Here is a 21,446-nt window from a genome sequence, read left to right on the forward strand (position 1 = left end):
CTGAGAGTGCTCAGAGAGACTGCAACAATACAAACTGCAACTACAACCCTCCACCACGTTGCCTGCATGTGAATTTGGAGAACTAAAATTTTCACTAGCACTCCCAGTTTTATGCTAGTATTTTAATTGCATCTGGCCACACAGTAGGACAGAAGGCTGCATGTAGTTCTTTCCTAGAGATCTAATCTCTTTTGATTTTGTGTTTGGCAAAGTAGATAATTTTTATTCATCAAGCCCTTCTGGAATGGAAATTTGGGCTCAAACTTTTCAGCTGAAAGAAACCATCCAATCTCCTTGTAGGTTCTTCCTGGTGTAAAGGTACAATCTAGCTGCCACATCATTGTTAAGTCTGGAGTTTAAGTGGACACTCAAATAAATAAAAGCCACACCTGCCTCAGGCAAGTACCCATCTCTATTTGATTATGTTGTTTTCTTACAGAAGATTTTTGATGGCTGTAGCTAATCTAGAATCTTAAGGGTGATAATTGGACAAATCAGTTTAGTTGGGCAGCCGATTCTGTGCAAACCTAAGCCGAATAGTAATGCGTGACTAATACACAACAGCACTCTGCATGAGATAAAGATGCATGTGTAACATATACAACACAAATTTAAGACACTGTGGGAAGAAAATACAAAGATACTTAACGGTATATATGTGCTACTCCTCCAATCCAAAGTGCAAGAGACTTCATATCAAAGTGCGTCCTTTTCTGCAGAACACAGTGCTGTAGTGACAGTGAAGCATGACCTTCACTCTCTGCCATCAGGTACCCCAGGATCCCATTGTTCTCTCTTCCACGGTTTCCAGTCTGCAAACAAGTGAAAAACTTCTCACCCCTGATCCAGCTTAACTGACCATAGAGCATCTGCCTGCTGATAAGACAAGAGGCTCATTTTTGAGGAAAATCTGGGATGCTGTGTTCTCTGTCAGGTAACAATAGTTGCAAGTCATGCCAAAAAAAACCCCAAACCCTACTCTTTTTTTTTTTTTTTTTCATTAAGTGTTCCCAGCTCCCTGGCCTTAATTCTCAGACTGCACATGTTGGTATTTACACTGTATGCCTCTTAGGCTAAAAAAAGACTCAAAAAAGAATTTCTTGGGGCTGAGGGGGAGAGGCATAGATACTTTACACTAGCATAGCCAGTGAATGGTGAATACTTGGTCAACAGACTTGGAGCCACTGACGAACATCCTAGAAGATGACCTCCTCCTCCAGAAATGATGAGTAACTACACTCAGGTCCATGGATCATGTGCAGTAACTTCAGTGGATCCAAGATGTACTAAAACTGTCCTGCAGTGGTGATACCTTTCTGTACACATCACAAATGTGGGCCAGCAAACAATGTCAGAGTTGCCACATGGGTAGGGACTGATTGTCAGGTTTCTCCAGTCTCTCAACTGTTGATGCGGGGAGCCCAGGCCAAACGTACCACATCCACTGCTCGCCACCACACCAGCCCCTGGAGCAGGGTGGCAGGGGAGTGTCTTACTGCAGTGACAGTTACGCTCCTGCTGGTAGTACTTTTCAGGGAAGAAACAACAAACTCATTTTTGGAAGAGAAGCTGAAAGCAGGCTCCAGGCAAAGCCAGTGGGTCAGTCCCAGCGTCGCGTTGTGTGGCGTAGCATGGTGTGTTGTGGTGGGTGGTGGCGTGCTGTGGCGCTGGGCCCACACAGGCAGTGCTGGCCAGTGGTGGCCTCAGGAGCTGTTGTGGGCCTTGGCTGAGCCCTGGGCTTCAGCAGCGACCTTCCTCTGCCTGGGAGCTGTGTGTTAGCAGGTCTGTCCTGCAAGTCAGCAAGTTGCAGTGATGGGCACGGACTGCTCCCCCACCCTCCCTGAGCCCTACTGTTCAGGTGTAAGGTCTGGCAGGTTTGGTGTATGCTGCTATGAAAACACACCTTGGTGCTTAGGAACAGTCAAGAAAACCTAATTACATTTTAGGCATGATTAGGAAAGGAACAGAACACAGAAACCCCCTCAAGTGTTATACGCCTGCATGTTCAAACTACCCAACATCTCAAATGCTCTCTGCTGCTCTGATTCTTCATCTCAAACCCCACATATTCAGTATGTGAAGGGGGAACAATTGCAAGTAAATTCTGGAAGAGTCACAGGCATCAGAGGATACAGACTTGCTGCAGGAATGAGGTAAAGCCTCCTGAAGATCAGCAGTCATACCAATGAGCAGTCATACCAATGTCAACAGTCATGCTGACCTATGCTGAGGCACTGGAGCCACCTGAACTCTCATTCAAAGATTTTTTTCCAAGTGGGTTAGACCCTTAGCAGATGGTAACTAGCTGCTTCTTTTCCTTTCCACTGAAGGCTGGCCTTCCCAAAGTGGCTAACATTTCCCTCCCAGTTCTCCAGGGTTCTTGGTGCATAGTCTATGTTGGCAGTTGCTGACATGGCAAAATGTACTTCCTGTGGATCTGCTCATCTGTACATGTTGACATTTCTAAATTCTATTTATTTATAAATATTCACATATGCAAAACTTTCATTCCTTCTTGAGAGTTGTTGAAATATCTTTTTTTAAATGCTGGTTTTAAAAAAGCAGCTCAGTATCTAAGCCACTTAAAATTTGTTATGGTTTCCATACTTCTAGCATATTTTTTTCCCATGGACATATTAAATAAAGTTCCTGTTACCCATAAGTTTTTAAGCAACATGAGATTAGTTTCTCATTAATTTAATTTTTCTCCTCTTGTAAAGGTCCCTGTGTCAGAACTGCTAAGTCTGGTAGGGTGTGTCTGCAGGACACTTGCTTCAGTCTTTGTCCATGTGCTCTCCCTCAAAAAGGAATAGTAAAAATATATGAGTGTCTTAGTTTCCCATTTCCCACTTTTTGTCTCAGTCTTTGCAAATAAGTTCAGTGTTGTCAGCATACAGGGTAAGACAGATTTGGTAACCAGTTCCAAAGAACCAATCTTTCCTTAACCAAAGGATCAGACTGTATAGGGACCTGCTGTGTAGTGGAACATCAACTTTATTTCTACATTCAGTAACTTGAACTGTCAGAACTCCCCAGTGTTGGGCCTCCCCAAGCCCAGGGCCACTCTGAGCTTTCTTCCAGTGTTTCTCATACAATCTTTTACTGTTTGACCTGCCTCCTTTCTTAATTTTTATGTCTCTTCCTTCTCTTGCTCCTTGACTTCCCCCTCCACAGGCTTTTGTGAGAGCTTCTGTTCTTTTAAGTGACTGATTAAAAGGAAAGAGGTGAACCAGTATTAATGTAGTACACTGAATCTTCCCTGTCAGGTATCTTAAAGCTGTTGAGAGGACCTTGAGGAAGCATCCCAAGGTGGGAATAGTAAGGACAGCAAAGGTCACAACTCTTCTCACTCTTGTGTACAAGGTGAATATTACCACTACCGCATGTGCTATAGTGCTAAAATGAATTAAGAAGCCAGATAAGGAGAAATACATCTATTTTTTTCCCACAAACAACTCAGATGCATTAATAGCACGAAATTAAGTCTTTGCCAGCCATTGGGTTTCAACAGTTCCTAATCTGCTTGCTACTTAACCACAGTTCTGTAATTTGTGCCTAAAGTACATGGGAAGCCCATGTAACCTCTGATTCAAGATTAACCAGTCTAAGGCCCATCTAGCATCTGAGCATGGATGCTTTTAGCACAGCACCATTATATGTGAAGAAATAATGACTGGACCTAACAAAATAATTTGCTTCTCTGAAAACGTTAGGAGGCTGAGAGGGAAGAGATTTGCAAAACTGTCCCATTGCTTCTAGCTTTAAAACTAGACTACAGTATATATTTAAATCCATCAGTATGTGCTGAGGGATGGAAATATTTGGGTATGATTAACAGGACTTTCAGCTGATGAGTCACATGTCAGAAATGACTGAAAATCTAGGGGGAATTTTGGGTCCAATGACAAGTGGTTTAGCCTGCAGCAACTGACAACCTCTGAGGAGTTTGTTGCTGACTGCTCAGGCTCTCAGAACTTGGACATGATTGCTACAGGCACTAAGGAAGAAGCACTTTCAAGAGAATGAAAAGTTCTGTAGTTTGAAAGTGGGTTTCCAGGGAAAATGACGTCTCCTAAGAAGAGGGATCTGAGGGAAGGACAAAAACTGAGAGTCCCTGAGGATGGAAGAAAAGGTCTGAAGGCACAGATACGCTGTCTTTGCAAATCTTACCCTGGCTTCAGGGGGAGGACAGTGTTGAGCTGATTATCTCATCTCACACAGGCTTAGGAGAATGAATGAAATTGTCATTCAGTTCTGAGATCCCTGCACTCTCAGAGCAAGTTGATCAAACAGAAAAAGAAGACTGACTTCTAGTTTGACTCAACAGAGCTTCTCAGCATATTTTTTAATCTACCTTTTACTTAGGTAGGTAATGGACTGGCCAAAAAACATATGTCCCTTCACTTTTTAAGGTAAATAAGATGATGTTTATTTGGTGTTGAGTCAAATCAAAAAAGAAGGATGAGCCAGGACAGTAAGTGGAGTCACTCACCTGGAGTCCACAACCCCTGTCCGATTTTGGTCTAGCTTGTGCACTAGTTCCCCAATTTGGACTTGATCCAGTGGGATGTTTGGTTGCTAAGAGGAGAACACAAATGCTAGCAAACCTGGGTATTTTTACGCAGAAAAATCATCCATATCAGACTGGGGCCTGGCCATCTTTAAATAGGTGAACAGATGGCCTGGTGCATGGAGGAAGGAATGGAAAAAATCCAGAGTGGTGATGGGGAGGCATTTTCACTCCTTTAGCATAAAAAGAAGAAATTTTTTTGCATTTTTTGTAAAAAAGCATCATGGCTGGCAGACCATTGCTTTTGATCCCAAGCACCATGGTGGTTTTGGCAGGAAGAGAACTGTCTACTCAGTGTGTAGAGGCAATGCCTGTTTTTCACTTTCCCATAGCAGTGAAACATAAGTATCTATCAAGATCCTGTATATCCTATACAAACAGCAGACCTCTGTGATATTCTAAAGTTGATCCATTATCACTAGTGCCATCTGCAGTATTTACTGGATGTCATAGCATTTCTGTTGGTCACATTCAGGGCTCAACTTTTGCAATTTAGCCTTTTAGCGTGAACAGTGTCACCAGCAAGGCTGGCTGGTGGCTGTGCTGCAGCAGAGGGGTTTCTCTAGACCAGTACCCTGCCAGAAGAGCATCCTGGCTGTGCTTTCAGAGGCACACCTGCATCATGGCTCTCTGGAAGCCTGCCATAGGGATATTCATGTTTCCATCCATCCCTGTCAATATTCCTAAAGAAGTCCCAGAGTTGTAAGTTGTGTTCTTTCATGTAGTTCTAAGAGAAGCAGAGATAAAACATGGGCATAATCATGAATCAGCCACTGATACCTGCCTCCAGCTTTCACCTTATTCTTCCATCTGTTACCCTGCCTTTACTCAGCCTATCACTGAAATATATGAGTCCTTAACTCCTTGTGCAGCCACTCTACTGTCAGAAAAAAAATCCTTTTGTTCAGGTTAATCCCATTCTTCTCAGTTATACCTCCTTCTCCCGCTACCTTGAAACGAACACAGTAGTAAACCTGTTTCTTCTGATAATTGCATTTGGTTATTTGGTCCTCATCCCAGAAGCCACTGCTTGGCTAGGCTGTCTAATCCAGAGACAGTCCTCTTCCCCAGATCTCTGATCACTTTAGTTGGTCTTCTCTGAATTCCCGTCTGTTTGAATGAGGACACATCTGAGTACTGTAATGTCTGTTAAAAACTGCAAAGCATGCTAGTGTGAGCGTCACTAGCTGTGAAGCACAGCAGCACTGTTTGATGTGAGCTAACAGCCCATGCTTTTGCTTAACTTCATCTGAATCCACATCTACAGCAAAGTCTCACCCAATTACCCGAAAATCTGCACAGCAGCTAAGAAACACAGTGAAGCTGGTAGTGCAAAGTGTTATTTAGCTCAGCAATGCTCAAGTGCTTGCCTTGCCTTCCAGCAAGGATGACAGCACCATCTGCTGCTATCCGTAGAAATTACAGAACTTGAAAAGCGATGTAATTTGTGACTGTATTTGCTTGTAATACCATATCCTACTTTTATGAAGCACATTAATTTTGATGCTGAAGCACAACTATCAGTGACAGATTCTATGAAAGTCAGCTGTTTTGGTGGACTTTTGATGAGGATGGATACTCATTTGGATCAGACCTAAAATCAATCAACTTGTTTTACACAGCGAGCAAGCATCTCTTCAAGATTCTTTTTTCTCCCAGTCCTCTCAGATCCCAAGGCATTAGATTCTCCTCAAAAATCAAAGGATTTGCTTAGTCAGTCTGTGTGGACTGAGATATGTGAACATTGTGACAGTCTTTGTGAATATACTTTTCTGATGGAAATTGGCTGAATTTCCCACTTGGAAGAAAGCTTACCCCTCAACCTCTATCCTTCCAAGTGCTTGGATCATGTGTACTGTGTACAGGGGATCTATGAACCTAAATTCAGTAGCTCACCTGAATCACTTTCATGGGATTTGGACGTTGCTTGGGAATTGTAGTGATAAATCCTTCGACCTCACCATAGATGACATCTAGTTCAGGATGCATTTGACACACTGCATCCAGCAACTTGATGAAAGCTTCATTTGCCAACACATTCTGGTACATAGGAGAAAGGAAAGTACAGTCAGTGTAGACATCCAAAGAACGGCAAATACTTGTTTGTATTCACAATCCGTCTAAAGACAACATTAACAATTCTCTCCTAAGGGTGGTACCTTTTCCTATCTCTGCTCATCACTTTCAGGAATCCCATGGAGGCCTGACGCAAAATAAGTATTCTTTCTCTTTTCCCATGTCTGAGACATGAAAGAGTCTACCAATTTACATAGAAATTAGTTTAATTAATCAGGTAAATGTCTACACTGAAGACCTCACGTTAGGTGATTCAAGTGATTCAACTGAGACAGTTCTAGATGGGTCTCCTCTTCATTCAGTTCAGATGTGGGCTGCAAGTGGAACAGTTAATGGCCAAAATGTGCCAGAGTTCTGCAAAAGTGAGAAAAAAAAAAATCATCCAAGGCCTAAAATGATTAAGATCTCCAGCAATGTAGCTTTATATCTCAAATAAGAAAGATTAATCTATCTGGGAAGGGTCAGAGTGCCTTCAGGTAAAAAAAAAATTTGGTAAAGCTCTGTTTCATTGTGTAACCCTAATGGGAAGCTCCAGTCAGCAGTATAAGACCTGATATTTGTTTTTTTCCTAAGAATTTCAAACAGGGTAGTGATAGCTCAGCATTTCAGAGCTCACACTGTGAGTTTTCTGTTTTAGCACTTACAGAATGGGCAGCAGCAGCACAGTGTCCTGACTCAGGGTTCTGAGATATTAGGAAGTAAGATATCAATGCAAATATTATTAATGCCACTGTAGTTTATAAGGTCCTGTAGTGATAGGACAAAGGGTAATGGCTTTAAACTGAAAGAGGGTAGATTTAGCTTAGCTGTAAGGAAGAATTTCGTCACTGTGAGAATAGTGAGGCACTGGAACAGGTTGCCCAGGGACGTTGTGGATGCCTCATCCCTGGAAGTGTTCAAGGCCAGGCTGGACGAGGCTTTGAGCAACCTGGTCTAGTGGAAGGTGTCCCTGCCCATGGCAGGGGGGTTGGAACTAGATGGTCTTTAAGGTCTATTTCAATCCAGACCATTCTATCATTCCATGATTCTGAATTTAAGTTATGACAAATTTGCCTTTACCCTTACTCATCTTTTAAAAACATGATTATGATTTTGTTCATACCCATGATGACAGGGGAATTGTTCATGTATTATGTTGGTTATATAATTAATTGTTGGAAATTTCAAGGCAGTTCGGGAAATTAATGAAAACTTCTGTTTTCTGTCATTGCAGGAGGTTCCCAAGGCATCAAGCACTTTATATTTTCATAAAGTTTGTTTATAAAGTCTCTCAGTACATTCCTATAGATTCTTTTTAGAAGCTTAAGATCCATCTAGAACCTTATGATTTACTGTGCAGTGAACTCTTCACTGTTAGCACTCAAAGACAGACTTGGATGAGTCTGGGTCTGGCTGGGTTTACCAGCTGTGATTTTATGGATGCAGAGTGACTCTCTGAAGAAGCCATTCAGACATCCTTGCACTATGCACATTAGCAGGGTGTCCTAGTCCTGGGAACACAGCACAGCAGAGCCCAAGCTGGCTCTGCTGGCTGCCAGCTCTCTCCAAGGCTTGCCAGCCTGGGCTTGACCCCATGAGAAAGCCAGTGGGCTGCCAGTGAGGCCTCAGAAGCAGCGCAGCCAAAGCACCACTTCTGACTTAACAAACCATGCTGGGGTCTGGTGGGACCTGGAGGGAGTCAGCTTGTGCATTTCTGCATGTTTGTCACAGTCAGTTCACAGCCCAGAAAGACAACACGGACAGCTGAAAAGCAACAGTATTTTCTTTTCTGGTGACGATGGGCATGTGCTGGCTATTTTGATTCATGACTTCTCTAAAATGTTTGATTCTCAGTATCTGCAAGTTAAAACCCTATGAAGAGTAGATTATGAAAAGAATGTGGGGAACAGTCATGCTTAGAAATGTCATCAGAAGCAATAAACTGCTAAAAATGTGCCTTTCTATTGCTTCACCTTTGCTAGTGCTGTCAAACCCATGCAAAGGTTTTTAGGTATGATCCTTATTCAAAATCCCTCTTACAGACACACTAATTATTCATTCTTTAAAAGTCAAGATAAGCATTTGTCACTGGGAAAAGGGGCAGAAGAGGCTTTTGCTTAGGTCTTCTGTTAAGTTTCCTATAAAAGATTTAAATCTTTACTAATTTCTTAAAGGTTTAAGACAATGTAAGATCTTTGGAGCTGTATATTTGCCAATACTTTGAATTGAAATACAAGACTACCTACATCACAGGTGGAATGAAGTCTGTCAGACAGATTAGATGTTTGCCTACAATCATTTGATTGGGTTACTGAAATGTCATTGTAGATTTATGCCATTGACCATTTATCTTGTGAAATACCAGGTAATTTAGACTTTCTGAGGGGTGAGGTGAAGAGAGCATCTGTTAACCTAAAAAGCAGAAATTCATGATAAGATTTATGTTGTATTAAAGTTCCTTAAAGTTAATTAACTCCTTGTCTCAAAATTTCTTGAGTGCCTCATTTTAAATAAATGCATTTAAATAATTTAATTTCTCAGAATTTAGCTAAAATACATTACTCTTTCCAAGTTCATGAATTGTTTAGGTTATTAGTAACCTATTAGTTATTAGTTATAAAACTAGCAGAACTATGTATACTGTAATAAAGTCCTTTACCCTCACACAGCTCATTTTAGTTTTCCTTTGCAGAATGAGGCCTGACTCCTTACAGACTTGGCAAATAATTCTCTTTGATATTAATTTATGCATAAAAATTGTCTGCCCTAGAGGAATGCCTGTTCTTCAGATGATTTCTGTTGAAAGCCCTTGATACTCTCAGAAAAGACCATAGATGAATATTATTTACTCTGCTTCATTTTAGTTTCTTTCTTTAATACCATAGCCATAGGACAAAGAAACATATGCAGATGTAACTTAGATACAACTCACTATGTGAGTTTCCAAAACTGTCCATGAACTTTTTTTTAGCTTGTTTCAAATGTAAACATGTTATTTATGTTCCAAGTCTTAGACCTAATCTTCATGAAAATGCTCTTCACTTTAATCATAGTACTCCCAAAGGTGGATGGAGGGTCCTAAGGCCTCTGACACCACCTGTAACTGCTCCCATGATGCACAAATGCATGGATGGGAAAGCTGGGAGTGGACTGATATGTGCCCAGGTCTCTCCACAGCATTGATCTGCAATGCAAACTCTTCCCTCACTCAGGAGCCAAGAAGCATTTCTGGGGCTCCCATTTTAGAAGCAGAGCATGTGGTTACAACAATAGGTGGCCTGCTCCTGACTCGCTACAGAGTAGCATACTAAGATTTGGCCTCTTAGATTTTTTTTTCCTTCTACACCAGTCTTTTAATTTTTTTGGCTTTGTTATTGTTTTTGTTTGGGGTCTTTTTTGTTTGTTTTTAATAAAATTGCTTTGTTTCAATGCCTTGAACATCTATTTTCTAATTCTCATACATACTGACAGGGTATCAAAGCATTTCACAGTATCTAGCATCTTAGGCTACCCTGGAGGCAGACAGCTCAGGGCTTGAAAAGAATTCTTCCTCCAGTGGGAATTTACTTCTTGTTCTTGTTCTGCTATTGCAAAATGGAAATGCAAAATGTGGTGATACTACAGGCACTTCTCTCCAGAGCTAGACCAAAGCCCTAGAATTTCCACAAGGCTCCTAGAAAGGCTGTTAACTAGTAGCCTCTTTTTACTATTGGCTGTGCATAACTGAAACAAACAGCAAGTCTCAAAACAGTTTTGAAAGGGGGAAGCTCTGTGATCCACCCAGTTCCTCAAAATGTATAGTATAGTGTATGGTCATAGAGGCTTTCCAGCACATAAGCTCTTACTGAGATGTTGATCTCCTCCATCATGGATTTGGGGTTCTTTCTGACAGATGTGACTAGCACAGTGGCACTTTCCATGGTCAGGGAATTATTTGCCATCTGTGGAAGAATAGACATAGATCCAGACATGGTGAGAATGAGGATTTCATGCCTGGCAGAAGGCATGCTGTAACCTCAAGGATGACCCTTTCTTCCCATTCTTCAGCAGGGCTGTACAATAGCTGTGGCCCTTTTTGATGGGTTTGTCTGCTATCTCACCATCTCTGGTCTCTGTCCCACAAAATTGCAATGCTACTTCTCAGTGGAGTTGCCTTCTCAGCTTCTGTCTCCTTGTGTGGAATTCTACATATCAGGTCCCTTATGTCTGTCACACAGGTGTATGTGATGTGGATCATGTTCACTCATGTGATGGGGAAAGGCTGAGGCAACGGGCTGCATTTGAATGTGTGCTTGCTAGTAGGGTCCCTCTGCATGGGGGTATGCCCCTTCGGACATTTCCCATACCCTCAGCTCCTCTTGGCAGCACAGCAGGTAAGAGCTCAGACTGACTGGCTGCCTCTGGCCTACAAGGCTATCTGGCCTTACAGGGTTGGCTTTGTCATGTGCATTTCAGTGTGTGAACATTACCTCTTCCCTATCTTGGACTTCATGTGCAGTTTCCACTCCCACCATTTGAAAAAGAACTTTCTTGGTTAACATTGGCCAGCAGAAGACATGTCCTTCTTCAAATTAAGTCCTTTCTGTTATCAGCTTCTAAAACAACCTGTGCAGCTGCACAGAGAGAGGAATGCCTTGGTCTAAGCTAGCAACCTTACCTCAAGCCAGGTTAAGAGCAAGGCAAACAGATGCATTTACTTACATCATCTAAACAAGCAGTACCACAGACTTCTGTAGTTGCAGTGGTTTACAAGGACAGGGGTGTCCAAAGACAGGCTTACATGAACAGCTTTAAAGATGTCAATCACCATACTGCCATTTGAACGCTCTCAGGATGGTGATGTTAGATCTAGCTGAGAATGCAGCTCATAAGCAAGTTGACTTTTCTGAGCTGAATTCCTAGAGAATGATCTTGGATTGAGAAGACATGTTAGCTCTCATGCCTAACCTCTGAAGCCAGCTTGTCTGGTCATTCAGTTTTGCCCTTTCCAGGATTATTAATCCCTAGTTTACTAGAAGGCAGTTTTGGCTTTTTTTTTTTTTTTTTTGTTCAGGACTTGATAATACCCCACTCCTTTAGGTAGTGCTGTGGCATTGCTCTGATATGGCAATGACATTTGATCCCGTCTTTGAGTAAATTTTTAGCAAATCATTAACACACTGAGAAAGGCACAGTCTTGCCCACCTGCAAGCTTCAGTGTGAATTTTTGCCTTATGTTGAAATGCATGTTAGGTGTACATATGTACCTTCAAAACTACATTTTATGTATATATGCAGATCTGTTGAATGCCTAGGCTCTCTGCTAGACACACTAAATGCCTAGGTTCTCACTTGACTGAGACTAGACATGACAGGTATCAACCACTTTGGGATGATAATGGGTGTGGGGCTATGCCAAGCCGGTCCCTGGGGGATTTTTTGAGGGAACAGTGCAATTTAGTTGTCCTGGAAGAAATGCACGGGATAGAATTTCCTTCCGCTCTGCTCACCTTCAACCCAGAGCAATACCCATTTCCTCCAGTTCTAGCTCAGGCATCTCACCTGTGTCTTCTGTCTTGCCTGACTAAGATCTTTCTACTTCCTCTGTTTATTCCTCCAGCCCTGCTTGGCTTTATTTTACCTTCAAAATTTTGAGATTTCTATTGACTTCAAGGCCCCTGCAGAGCTTCTTGTCTCCGTCATTGCTGATTTGGGTGTTACTGATGTTCAGGTGAACCAGTGCGTTGTTGACTTTGAGAGCTTCTCCTAGGGCCAGTGCTCACTTGTTGCCAATGCCATTCCAAGAAAGGTTGAGTATTTTCAGTGCATCATTACCCTTCAGGCAGAGAAGAGGGCTCTTAGCTACTGCATGTCCATCTTCTGTACCACTCCACCCTTTCTTGCCTGGCTGAGACAGGAGCATCCCTCAAGTCACATCTAGGCAGCCAAAATGAATCCAATATTTCTGCAATGTCACCAGGATCTCTCCACCATGTTAAGTCACCCCACCTACTTGCTGCTTTAGTTTTTCTCCTGGTGCTGACATCCATGTTAGTAGAATGAGCCATGCTAGAACTACTGAATCCTTCTCAGACCTCAGGGATGCAAGATCCTGATCAGTGTTTCAACCAGCTCCTGGTAATAATCACTGTGAAGGGTATCACAAAACAGGGCTTTCCTACCCTGAGACCTGTGCCCAGTGCTACTTATCCCCTTCCTCCTCGGGTGGTTCCAACTGAGGTCCAGAGTCTCCAGTGTTGTGTTGCTGGCTAGGAGAGAGAAACTGAGATGTTAGCTCATGAAGAGTGGTCTGGACACAGCTGCTGACCCACTTAGGGACTAAGATAAAGTTTGCTGGGAGTTCATCAGCAGCCTTCATTGATTGCCATAGGAGGAACCTGTACCTACAGAGTCTTTGCTGTCCACAACACCCAAAGAACAGAGAATGGGCTGTTGATAACAAGCAGAAAGGGAACACAGGTTTTTTCCTGGCTTAATCAAAGAATAATTATGAAGGAGGAAGGTAGAGAGGGGGAGGATTTCTTATATTAATAGACACTGTTTTTCGCACTGTGAAAAATGGCTGGATTCTCCTTGCCACATCTAAAATATCAAGACTCACTCTGTGTACATTTGATTAGCAGAAGAGAGGAATTCAGCTTCATATGGTAGCTGTGCCCAGCTGTATGTGTGCCAGTGCCAATTCACATGCATAGCACACCTCATGGTGTAAGTTCTACTTAGAGTGGGGTATGTGTGAATTCATTTGTGTCTACTGCGACATTGGGAGGGGTAGAACTTGCTGCCAACACTTGCTTTTCATTCTCAGAGAGAATTTCTATCCAGATTTTCCATGGATGGGAGGTTGGGTGGAGGCAGATGGTGAGTTTAACTGACTTAAAAATATTCCTTTAAGAAACAAAACAGAAAAGTAACAGATTCTGCAGTAATCTCTGTTGCTTCTGCCTCAAGTGAGCTGGAAGGAGAGAAGAGCTGTAAAACCTTTAATTTTGGAGAGGTATTTTTCTGGGCTAGGAAGGTCATAAGTTTTAGTACTGATCTCTGTGTTGCCTGCAGGCTTGTCCAAGGCAGGAGCACAGTGCCTTGTCCTCACTGCAGTTTTAACTGATCATCTTTTAAAGACATGGACTGTAATTAGAAAGAGATATATATCAATGGAAATACTGAACCAGGAGAAGGAAAGCATTAATTAAACTGAAGGCAATGTGTTATTGAAATACTCGAGGAACACTGGATGCTTATAGCACGTGCCTGTGGCCATTATGGTAGCAGGTATGTTGCAGATACTGTGGAAAGAAGAGCTGTCAGATATTCATGCAAGTCTTTCCCAATGCAGTAATAGCACCTGAGATTACTGAAAGACTGTAACTGTTTTGTCTGCTTTCCCTCTCCAGGACTACTAGCACACTCTGGATCTCACTTAGTCTGAACAGATAAATAAGGCAGCTTAATTTTATTTCTTCCTAATCTGTTTCCCTTGTTGCTTGCTGTGCAATGGATCAAAACATTAGGGTTTGGGCTACTTAAGAAAAATTGAAATCACTCCTGACCTTTGAAATCAAAAGCTTAAAAAAAATTAATTAGATTTTAGATTTTAGTAAAATGCAATTTCCCCCTTTATACCCCCGATGGACTTCTCTTTCAGCTCCCTTCTCTCTGACACAGACTGCTCTATTACTGTGATTTCACAACCTGCACTTGTGTTCTGCATCACCTATGGTGATGAGGGTGAGACTGTGGACCATACAGGAAGCTCTAAATCTGAGCACCCCATCTTTTGTACTACCCACCGGGTCATGGGGCATTTTTGCTGGAGAAGGAAATATATGTTCACTGTGCTGATGCCATCAAGTCCCCAGTGCCTGTACTCCTATCTTTGTTGGAGTAATAAATTAAGTTACTGAGTGTCAGTCCCAGGAGCTGTCCTCCGTGCTTAGAGAACTCATTGTGGCTAAGGTCCAGCTTCTTCACTTGGTAATTGCCCTACAGAGAGACAAATGTGTAGAGACAATGAGATCTTCCAGCCAGCTGCAACCAGATGCCATGCCAAGGCCCCCACATGTGGATGAAATAGAGATATCAGATACACTGAAATCTTCAGTGCATGGGAGATCATCAACATGGGGATTGTGGCTCTGCATGTTCCAGAACAAAGCTTTGTCGATCATATAATATCACAGTGATTATCTTCCCAAAACAGCAAAAGCAATGACACTGTGTAGTGCAAACTTCCTTCACACAGCTCATGCCTGGCCTGCAACACATCCTGCAATTCTGTTCCTGCCCCTGTTTCACTCCCACCATTGTACCCTGACCAAGAGCAGTTTCTGGTATCAGGTCGAGGCCTTGCTTCAGGGCAGCTTCTGGTGGTGCCAAATGATGCAGAGGTTTTGAGACAGGAACTAACCAGATAATTAAAGTGTCTTATTTTTATTGGAGAATTGCAAAATGATATGAAGTTGGGTTATGTATGCTTCCTGAAAATTTTTTGTCACCCAGATGTTGTTCTGTTGTTCTGTTACACAGTCCTGAAGGTTTGTTTCTCAGCCAGAGTCACGCAGCTGTCCTGAGAAAATGTTAACACAGTCCATCCTGCTCTGTGTCCTCCCAGCCTCTTTCATTTCCCAAATAAGCAAAAAGCACTTAGCAGAATTATGCCAGGAAATCATATGGGCATTGCCAAGTGAAATCATGCCAAGTGAGTAGTAGTTTCAAGATGAGGAGAGTCTGTTACACAGCCAGAGCTGCAGATGACCTTGGATTTCAGGTAACTCACCATTAATGCCTCAGCGAAGTATGGTGCAGTGTCCTCTCCAAAGTTGTTTCCTGGGGAAGAAAAGTTTGTTAACAGTGTGCTGATCTCTCCCTTGGTGCTGTTCTGGGGTCTGCAGGAAGCTGTGCTTTTGCTTGGAACCTCCAGTTAATCACAGCCCATACCTGGCTGTAAATTAGTCACTATTCCACTTTGCTCCATAGAGTAGAATTACTCCAAGATGTGGGAGACACTCCAGCAATTATCTAAGTTTCTCATAAGGGACTGGTTTTCAGAGGTGCTGGAGGTTGAGCAGGCCAAATATTTAATCACATCACTATAAATCTAGATTTCCACTGTTACTCAGGTTTCTATCAGAGACATAGCTGAGAGATTGATTTTGCCCATAATGTGACTAATATTTTCAGGATGAGAGACTGGAATGAAACACATGTTATTTCACTTCCACTGCCATCACTCTTTGGGTGGATACAGCCTACCTGAGAGCTGAAGAGCATGAAGGTAGGACATGTTATCCATAAGCAAACTGGCAATGGCTTCAGCTCCTGCTTGTCTAAGTGGTTATTGGAGATGTTAAAGAAAACAAGAGAGGATAAGAAGGATGAGTCCAAAGAATTAATCAGCTTTATTGTCCTTAATGCCCAAGATATCAAGGGAATAATGCAAGATGAGCAATATGAGAAATGTCAGCCAGACAGTGATTAACATGTGCATTATAGGTATGTTTAACCCTGCATCCATCCTAACAGGAATAAAGCCCTAGAGCCGTCAGTTTGACATGAGTCTTTGTCTTCAGTGAACTTAGAGGCATTTGGGCAAGAAGCTTTTCTTCCAGTGTAACACAGATCCCATGGCCTATCAAAATGCATTTTGTATGCCCCAGTTTCAGATCAAAAGAACATTCCTACCAGTTAATATCTGAAAGTTTTTTATTATTCCCTTAATCTATTTAGAAAAGTTTCCCCATGTCATATTGGAGAATGAAAGTTCATGACCAAAACATTTTTTCTGTTGGCTATGAATTAGAAAGACTTAGTTATGGTAATTACTGTCACATCTGCTAATGAAGAGAACAGTTCCAGACTCGCTAGATTGCTATCACATGCACACTTCTGCTTTTCAGAACCTTGTACTTTTAAAAAGTAGAGGAGCATAAAATATCATGACTTTCAGAATATGAATGTTTTTGCATGGGAACAATGGTTATTTCATTAAAATCGTAATAGAATGAATTGGTTTTCTTTCAGATAATTTGACTTGGTGAGCAATAATTTTGGCTACAAACTATGTCAGATTGGGTATCAGTTCCTGAAGGGAGGAATTCTCTCATAGCATCTCTGCTATGGATACAGCTCCTTCTGCCAGAATACAGTTGTCTTCTAACTCTAGGTGGGTGATGGTTGCGTTGGACTGGGAAGACACAAAGGTAAATAAAGACACACCAAAAACTGCTGAAAAGTGAATGAAGGGGATAATTTCCTCAACAGACACCGGACATTTCCTCCAAACCTCAGAAAGCGTTGCAGGTCAGGAGCAGGAGAGTGATCAGGGGACATGACAGAACCATGGCAGTGGGAACTGGCATATAAAGAAGTTTATTTTTTGGAGAGTTTTTGAGTGGGTAGGACTTTCCACTGCTTTCTGCCAGCCTGGAGACCCAGGTTCAGATGAAAGCTCCAACCCATCTTGGGCCTGTCCATTGGTGAGTGTAGCACATCCCTATGCAGAACCCAGAGTAGGGGATACCAACCCCTCCAGCCTTACCTCTGGCCCTGTAGGGGTTAGGAGTATTGGGGACTTGTGTTCCCATAGAAGAGCATCAGTTTGCTCTTGGGTGTAACTCCAGTAAAGGCTATCAGTTGCCACATAAGACTTGCTGTGCAGGGGATTAGAAACATTAGGGATGCTCAGAGTTCCTATGGGGAGGATACATGACTTTTTCTTCCACACTGTGTACTCAGTGATGGCTTCCAGGCCTGAGAGAGACCTAAAATGCCAACTGTGCTTGAGAACAGTGGCCCCACTCTTACTGGCTACTCACCACCAGAGCAATAGCAATGGCTTTGACACCTCTGGGTCCTAGACCATGGTGGTTCAGGTTTATATAAGGCCAAGTTCTGAATAAAGTGTGAGACAGGCACCATCTCCATCAGCCTGCATGCTTCCAAGTACAGCTCTGCACCCGTAATGTCTGCAAAGGCCTTCTTAGGATCTACAGAGAAAAAGTGTATTGATGAATATTGCATTCAGTGTCCTCCCTCCTCCTTTAAATAAAGTAATTTAATAAAATTAAGTAACACTATGCAACAACAGTAAGGTTTTACTCTTAAAGGCTTATCATCCCCTGGTTGTCCCCACCCCTTTATCCCAAGACTTAATGTATCCTCTTTTCTTCTCTATTTGGCATCCAGTGATTTGCTGCAGCTTCTCACCAGTCTGCAATGTGACTAAACCTTTCTTGGTGTAACTGAGAATTTTTGACATCAAGCAAAAACATTTTAATTTTTTTTTTTTTTTTTTTTTTAAATCTTAATTGAAGCACACAGCTGATATTGCCAGCAGAGCTAGGGCAGCTAAGAACATTTTGGCTTACAACCAGCAGAAAGAATCCCAGCATTCTCATCTTGGCCATTGGGTGTTGTTGACACAGCTGCAGTGAGACATATCAGTGCAGCTGACGGCTGTATTTCCACAAAAGCCTGTCATTTGGAATTCCTTCATCAAACCCCATACTTAGAGCTCATATTTCTCCATGTTGTTATATGCATTCAATGGTCTGACCTCAAGACAAATTCCCCTCTCATCAAAGCCATCTTCCAGTTCAAGCTGAGACCTCTAACAAAACAGTCTTTTGTTCTTGCGTTCTTATGGTTTTTGATTTTGTTTCCATTTTTAACAAGTTAAAAAGTTCTCATCCTAAATTATGGAAAAATTCTACTGTTACAAAAATGAGTGCAAGACTTGTTTAGCCAGCGGACTGACTTCACTAGGCAGAAGATAAGAGGAGAGCCACCAGAAAAGTCTAGGACAGTTATAGCAAACCTATGGTACGCAGACCACAATTGCTATGCAGTGTTTCATCAGGCGCACACAGACAGGGCCTCAGTCCCATCCCTGATTTCAGCTAGCTGCTCCTGCTGCCCAGACAGCAGGCTGGTCTGGTAGTGTTGGTTATTAAGGAGTAGAGGAGAGAAGAAGGAACAAAAGAATAGCCATGGTGTATAGAAAGCAGTTGAAGGAAGATGCTTGACATCAAAGGGAGAGTTCTTAGAGGGAAATTCATTCCCCCCACCCCCTGACTTTATCAATTTCCAGATTACTTGTCATTGTCAGGACCCTGGCAGGGTTGTGTCCTTGGTCTCCATTTCGGATACATACCAGCTGGTAGGTACAGCTCTGTAAGGGGCAAGGCTAGTGAGGGCAGATGTCAACAAACATTCACCTTCGACCTCTAGGTCAGCATCAGAGCCTTGTGTGGCCTCCTCTGCTGAGGCATCAGTGAGTGACACAGATTCTAAGGACTCACTGATTTCAGACATCTCTTCATTCTGGTCTGCCATGAAACCAAACAGATTCATTTTGTCAATGCAAGCTCAGCAGACGTGTAACTCCTTGGATATGATAGACTGCCCACTGCTCTCACTGAAGCCTGAGCCCCTCTTCAACATGCTGCAGATGCACTCCTTACCCAGTCCCTCTTCATGCCCACTGCTCCCTGTGCGTTGTATGCATGTGGGGCTGGCCCTTGTGTGGGCGTGGGCTCACTCTGGGGCCGCAGATCTGCAGACTGGCCATTGCTTGGAAAGCAATTTCTTGGAAAGAGCCCTCCCCAGATTCTGCAGCCCATGTGTGAGTGACTCACAGTTCTCTTGCATTAGGTCTCTGTTCCCTCATGAGCTGCCTTTCTCTCCTTTCTCAATTTCTGACACCACCAAGCAAAGCAAATTTCCCCCCATCATGTCATTTCCCTACAGACCTATGAGCCAAACCCATGCCAGTTCCTCCTAGCTCTCCTGAACTGACTTAGAATTCCCCAGGCATGGGCAGGACACTGTTGGCTGACTTTGCAATCAGACTGGGAATGCTTTGTAGTACTCTTCAAGCATGGCAGAAAAGAAGGTATTTGAATGCTATTGTATATTGGGACTGAGTGTAACTAGACACACTGGAAGTGATACAGCTTCTCTTGCCTACAGTTCATAATTTATTTCAGAGAGAAGGAGAATCTGGAAAATTTCTTTTCAAGAGGAATAAATGTATTAAAAAATAATGAATGGTAATTCTACCAAAATAATTTTTGGCTAATAATATAATACATAGTTTTTTCCTACTCTGAATCTTCCTTTTCATTTCCTGTCACTGCTTTTACTACCTTCTTCCCTTAGTTCTTATTTCCCTTTATAGCTCCAGGCTATTGACCTGTAATTTTGTACCGTTCTTGGGTGTCACTTAGTATTGATGTGTGATGCAGAGCTTGCAGTTTGCCTGTTCATTCAGACTTATGTGAGGGAAAGACTGGCCAGCTGGCACCCACATCACCACATTTCAACCAGCCCTGCAGCTGCAGATCCTTCATTAAGACTTTCTCCTTCTGCCAGACTTTATTTATTCAAATGATGGGTTTACTTGCATTGCTTTAGTGTGAGAAAGACAAAAGAAAGGGTAAAAATATGTCTAAATCCCATGTAAAGAACTCATGAGACAAGTAGAACCAAAGATTTGGGACATTATGACAGTACCCACTGATTCTTTTTGCTTAATGGCCCTACAGTGCTGGACATGCTGATAAAAATAAACTTTCCACTCTGGGAAACAGACTGTCTATGCCATACAAAACCCATCCAGACTGTGTCATCCCCTGATAACATGGCTGTTATGTGCCCAGTACATCCATCAGTCCTGCAGTGTGTGGACTGAGCTTTCTGAGGTAGATCCAGAAGTGGTCCCTGCACCCCTGTGGAGCTGTAGAAGTTGGCACTGATACAGATGATAATACTGCCATTCAAGCAGAAATTTGAAAAGCATTGAATCATTATTATTGGTGTTAAAACCAATGCAGTAGAAAGTGATGGGTCTGGAGACTCCTTTATCACCCTCTCCTTTCCTCAGGTGTTGGGGCTGCAGAGGCAGCTTTCTGGTCAGCCTGCCTCATGCATGGCTTGTACTGTAAGTCATGAACCAGGAGCTAAGGGGGCCGTTCACTCCATGGTTTGATGTGCAACTTGAGGGATGCATCCAGATAACTGCAAATCCCTTCTCTCATGCTAGGTTAACAATGCCTGTTTTCTGGGTGTGTTGCTTTATGTTGTCCTCTCATTGGTGTTGTACAAATATTCAATAAATCACATGAGCAATTTATACTTTAATAGCTCTGTGGAGTACAGAAAATGTTTCTTATTTTTTGCCTTATTATTGCAACAAGGTCCTAGTTTGTGCTGCTAAACTAATGAAGTGGTTTCTTGTGGAATCATTAGTGATGGATGTAAAGGTCAGATGAAGATTTTAATAAATTGTTCTCCTCTGTCAGGATAAAATCTAATTGATGTATACTAAGGAATTTCATCTGTGAAAGGAAGCTACCAAGGCTGTCCTCACTTCTTTCATTCTAAATGTCTGGCATAAGAAACACATCAGAGTAACAGCTCAGCTGGGCAACTCATAAAATGGAACATAGCATTTTGCAGTCTGCAGACAAAATGATAGTAATGTGAATGCTCAAATAAAAGCATTTATTTACATACTATAAGGAATCAGTTAATTCAGTGATGTGTCAAACTATGATTATACCAATGTGGGAGTATTAAGTGTTGAAGGAATTTGTGAGGAAACAGCTATGAGACATGATTTTGTATCTAAGCAAAGTATTTAGGATTTAGTATGTCAATTATTGAAAAATTGAGACATTGGGTTTACTATGGTTTGGAAAAAAACTGTGTGTGCCTTAGCTTGGTCACCTAGTCAAGGGTATAAAATCTTTATTTCCTATTTTAAGTCATTCCACTGTGGATATCAAAAGACTTCTAGAGAGATTATAAACAACTATGTTAG

The 21,446-nt window shown here is 42.2% G+C and overlaps 1 protein-coding gene across 1 annotated transcript; it reads right to left on the reverse strand.

Moving 5' to 3' along the window:
- Nucleotides 1-3,130: 3,130 nt before the first annotated feature.
- LRRC74A (leucine rich repeat containing 74A) lies at nt 3,131-18,976 on the reverse strand. Its single transcript, XM_026849272.1, is given in 17 exon segments — nt 3,131-3,206; nt 4,493-4,578; nt 5,186-5,236; nt 5,238-5,297; nt 6,467-6,610; nt 10,471-10,566; nt 12,246-12,440; nt 12,787-12,810; nt 12,812-12,873; nt 14,527-14,608; nt 15,402-15,451; nt 15,878-15,949; nt 15,952-15,975; nt 16,703-16,808; nt 17,440-17,509; nt 17,511-17,610; nt 18,841-18,976. Coding segments are annotated over 17 exon segments (1,434 nt in total).
- Between the last annotated feature and the right edge of the window lie 2,470 nt (nt 18,977-21,446).

The sequence above is a fragment of the Athene cunicularia genome (genome assembly GCF_003259725.1).
Source record: "Athene cunicularia isolate RWA chromosome 5 unlocalized genomic scaffold, athCun1 chr5_part1, whole genome shotgun sequence".
Lineage (NCBI taxonomy): Eukaryota > Metazoa > Chordata > Aves > Strigiformes > Strigidae > Athene > Athene cunicularia.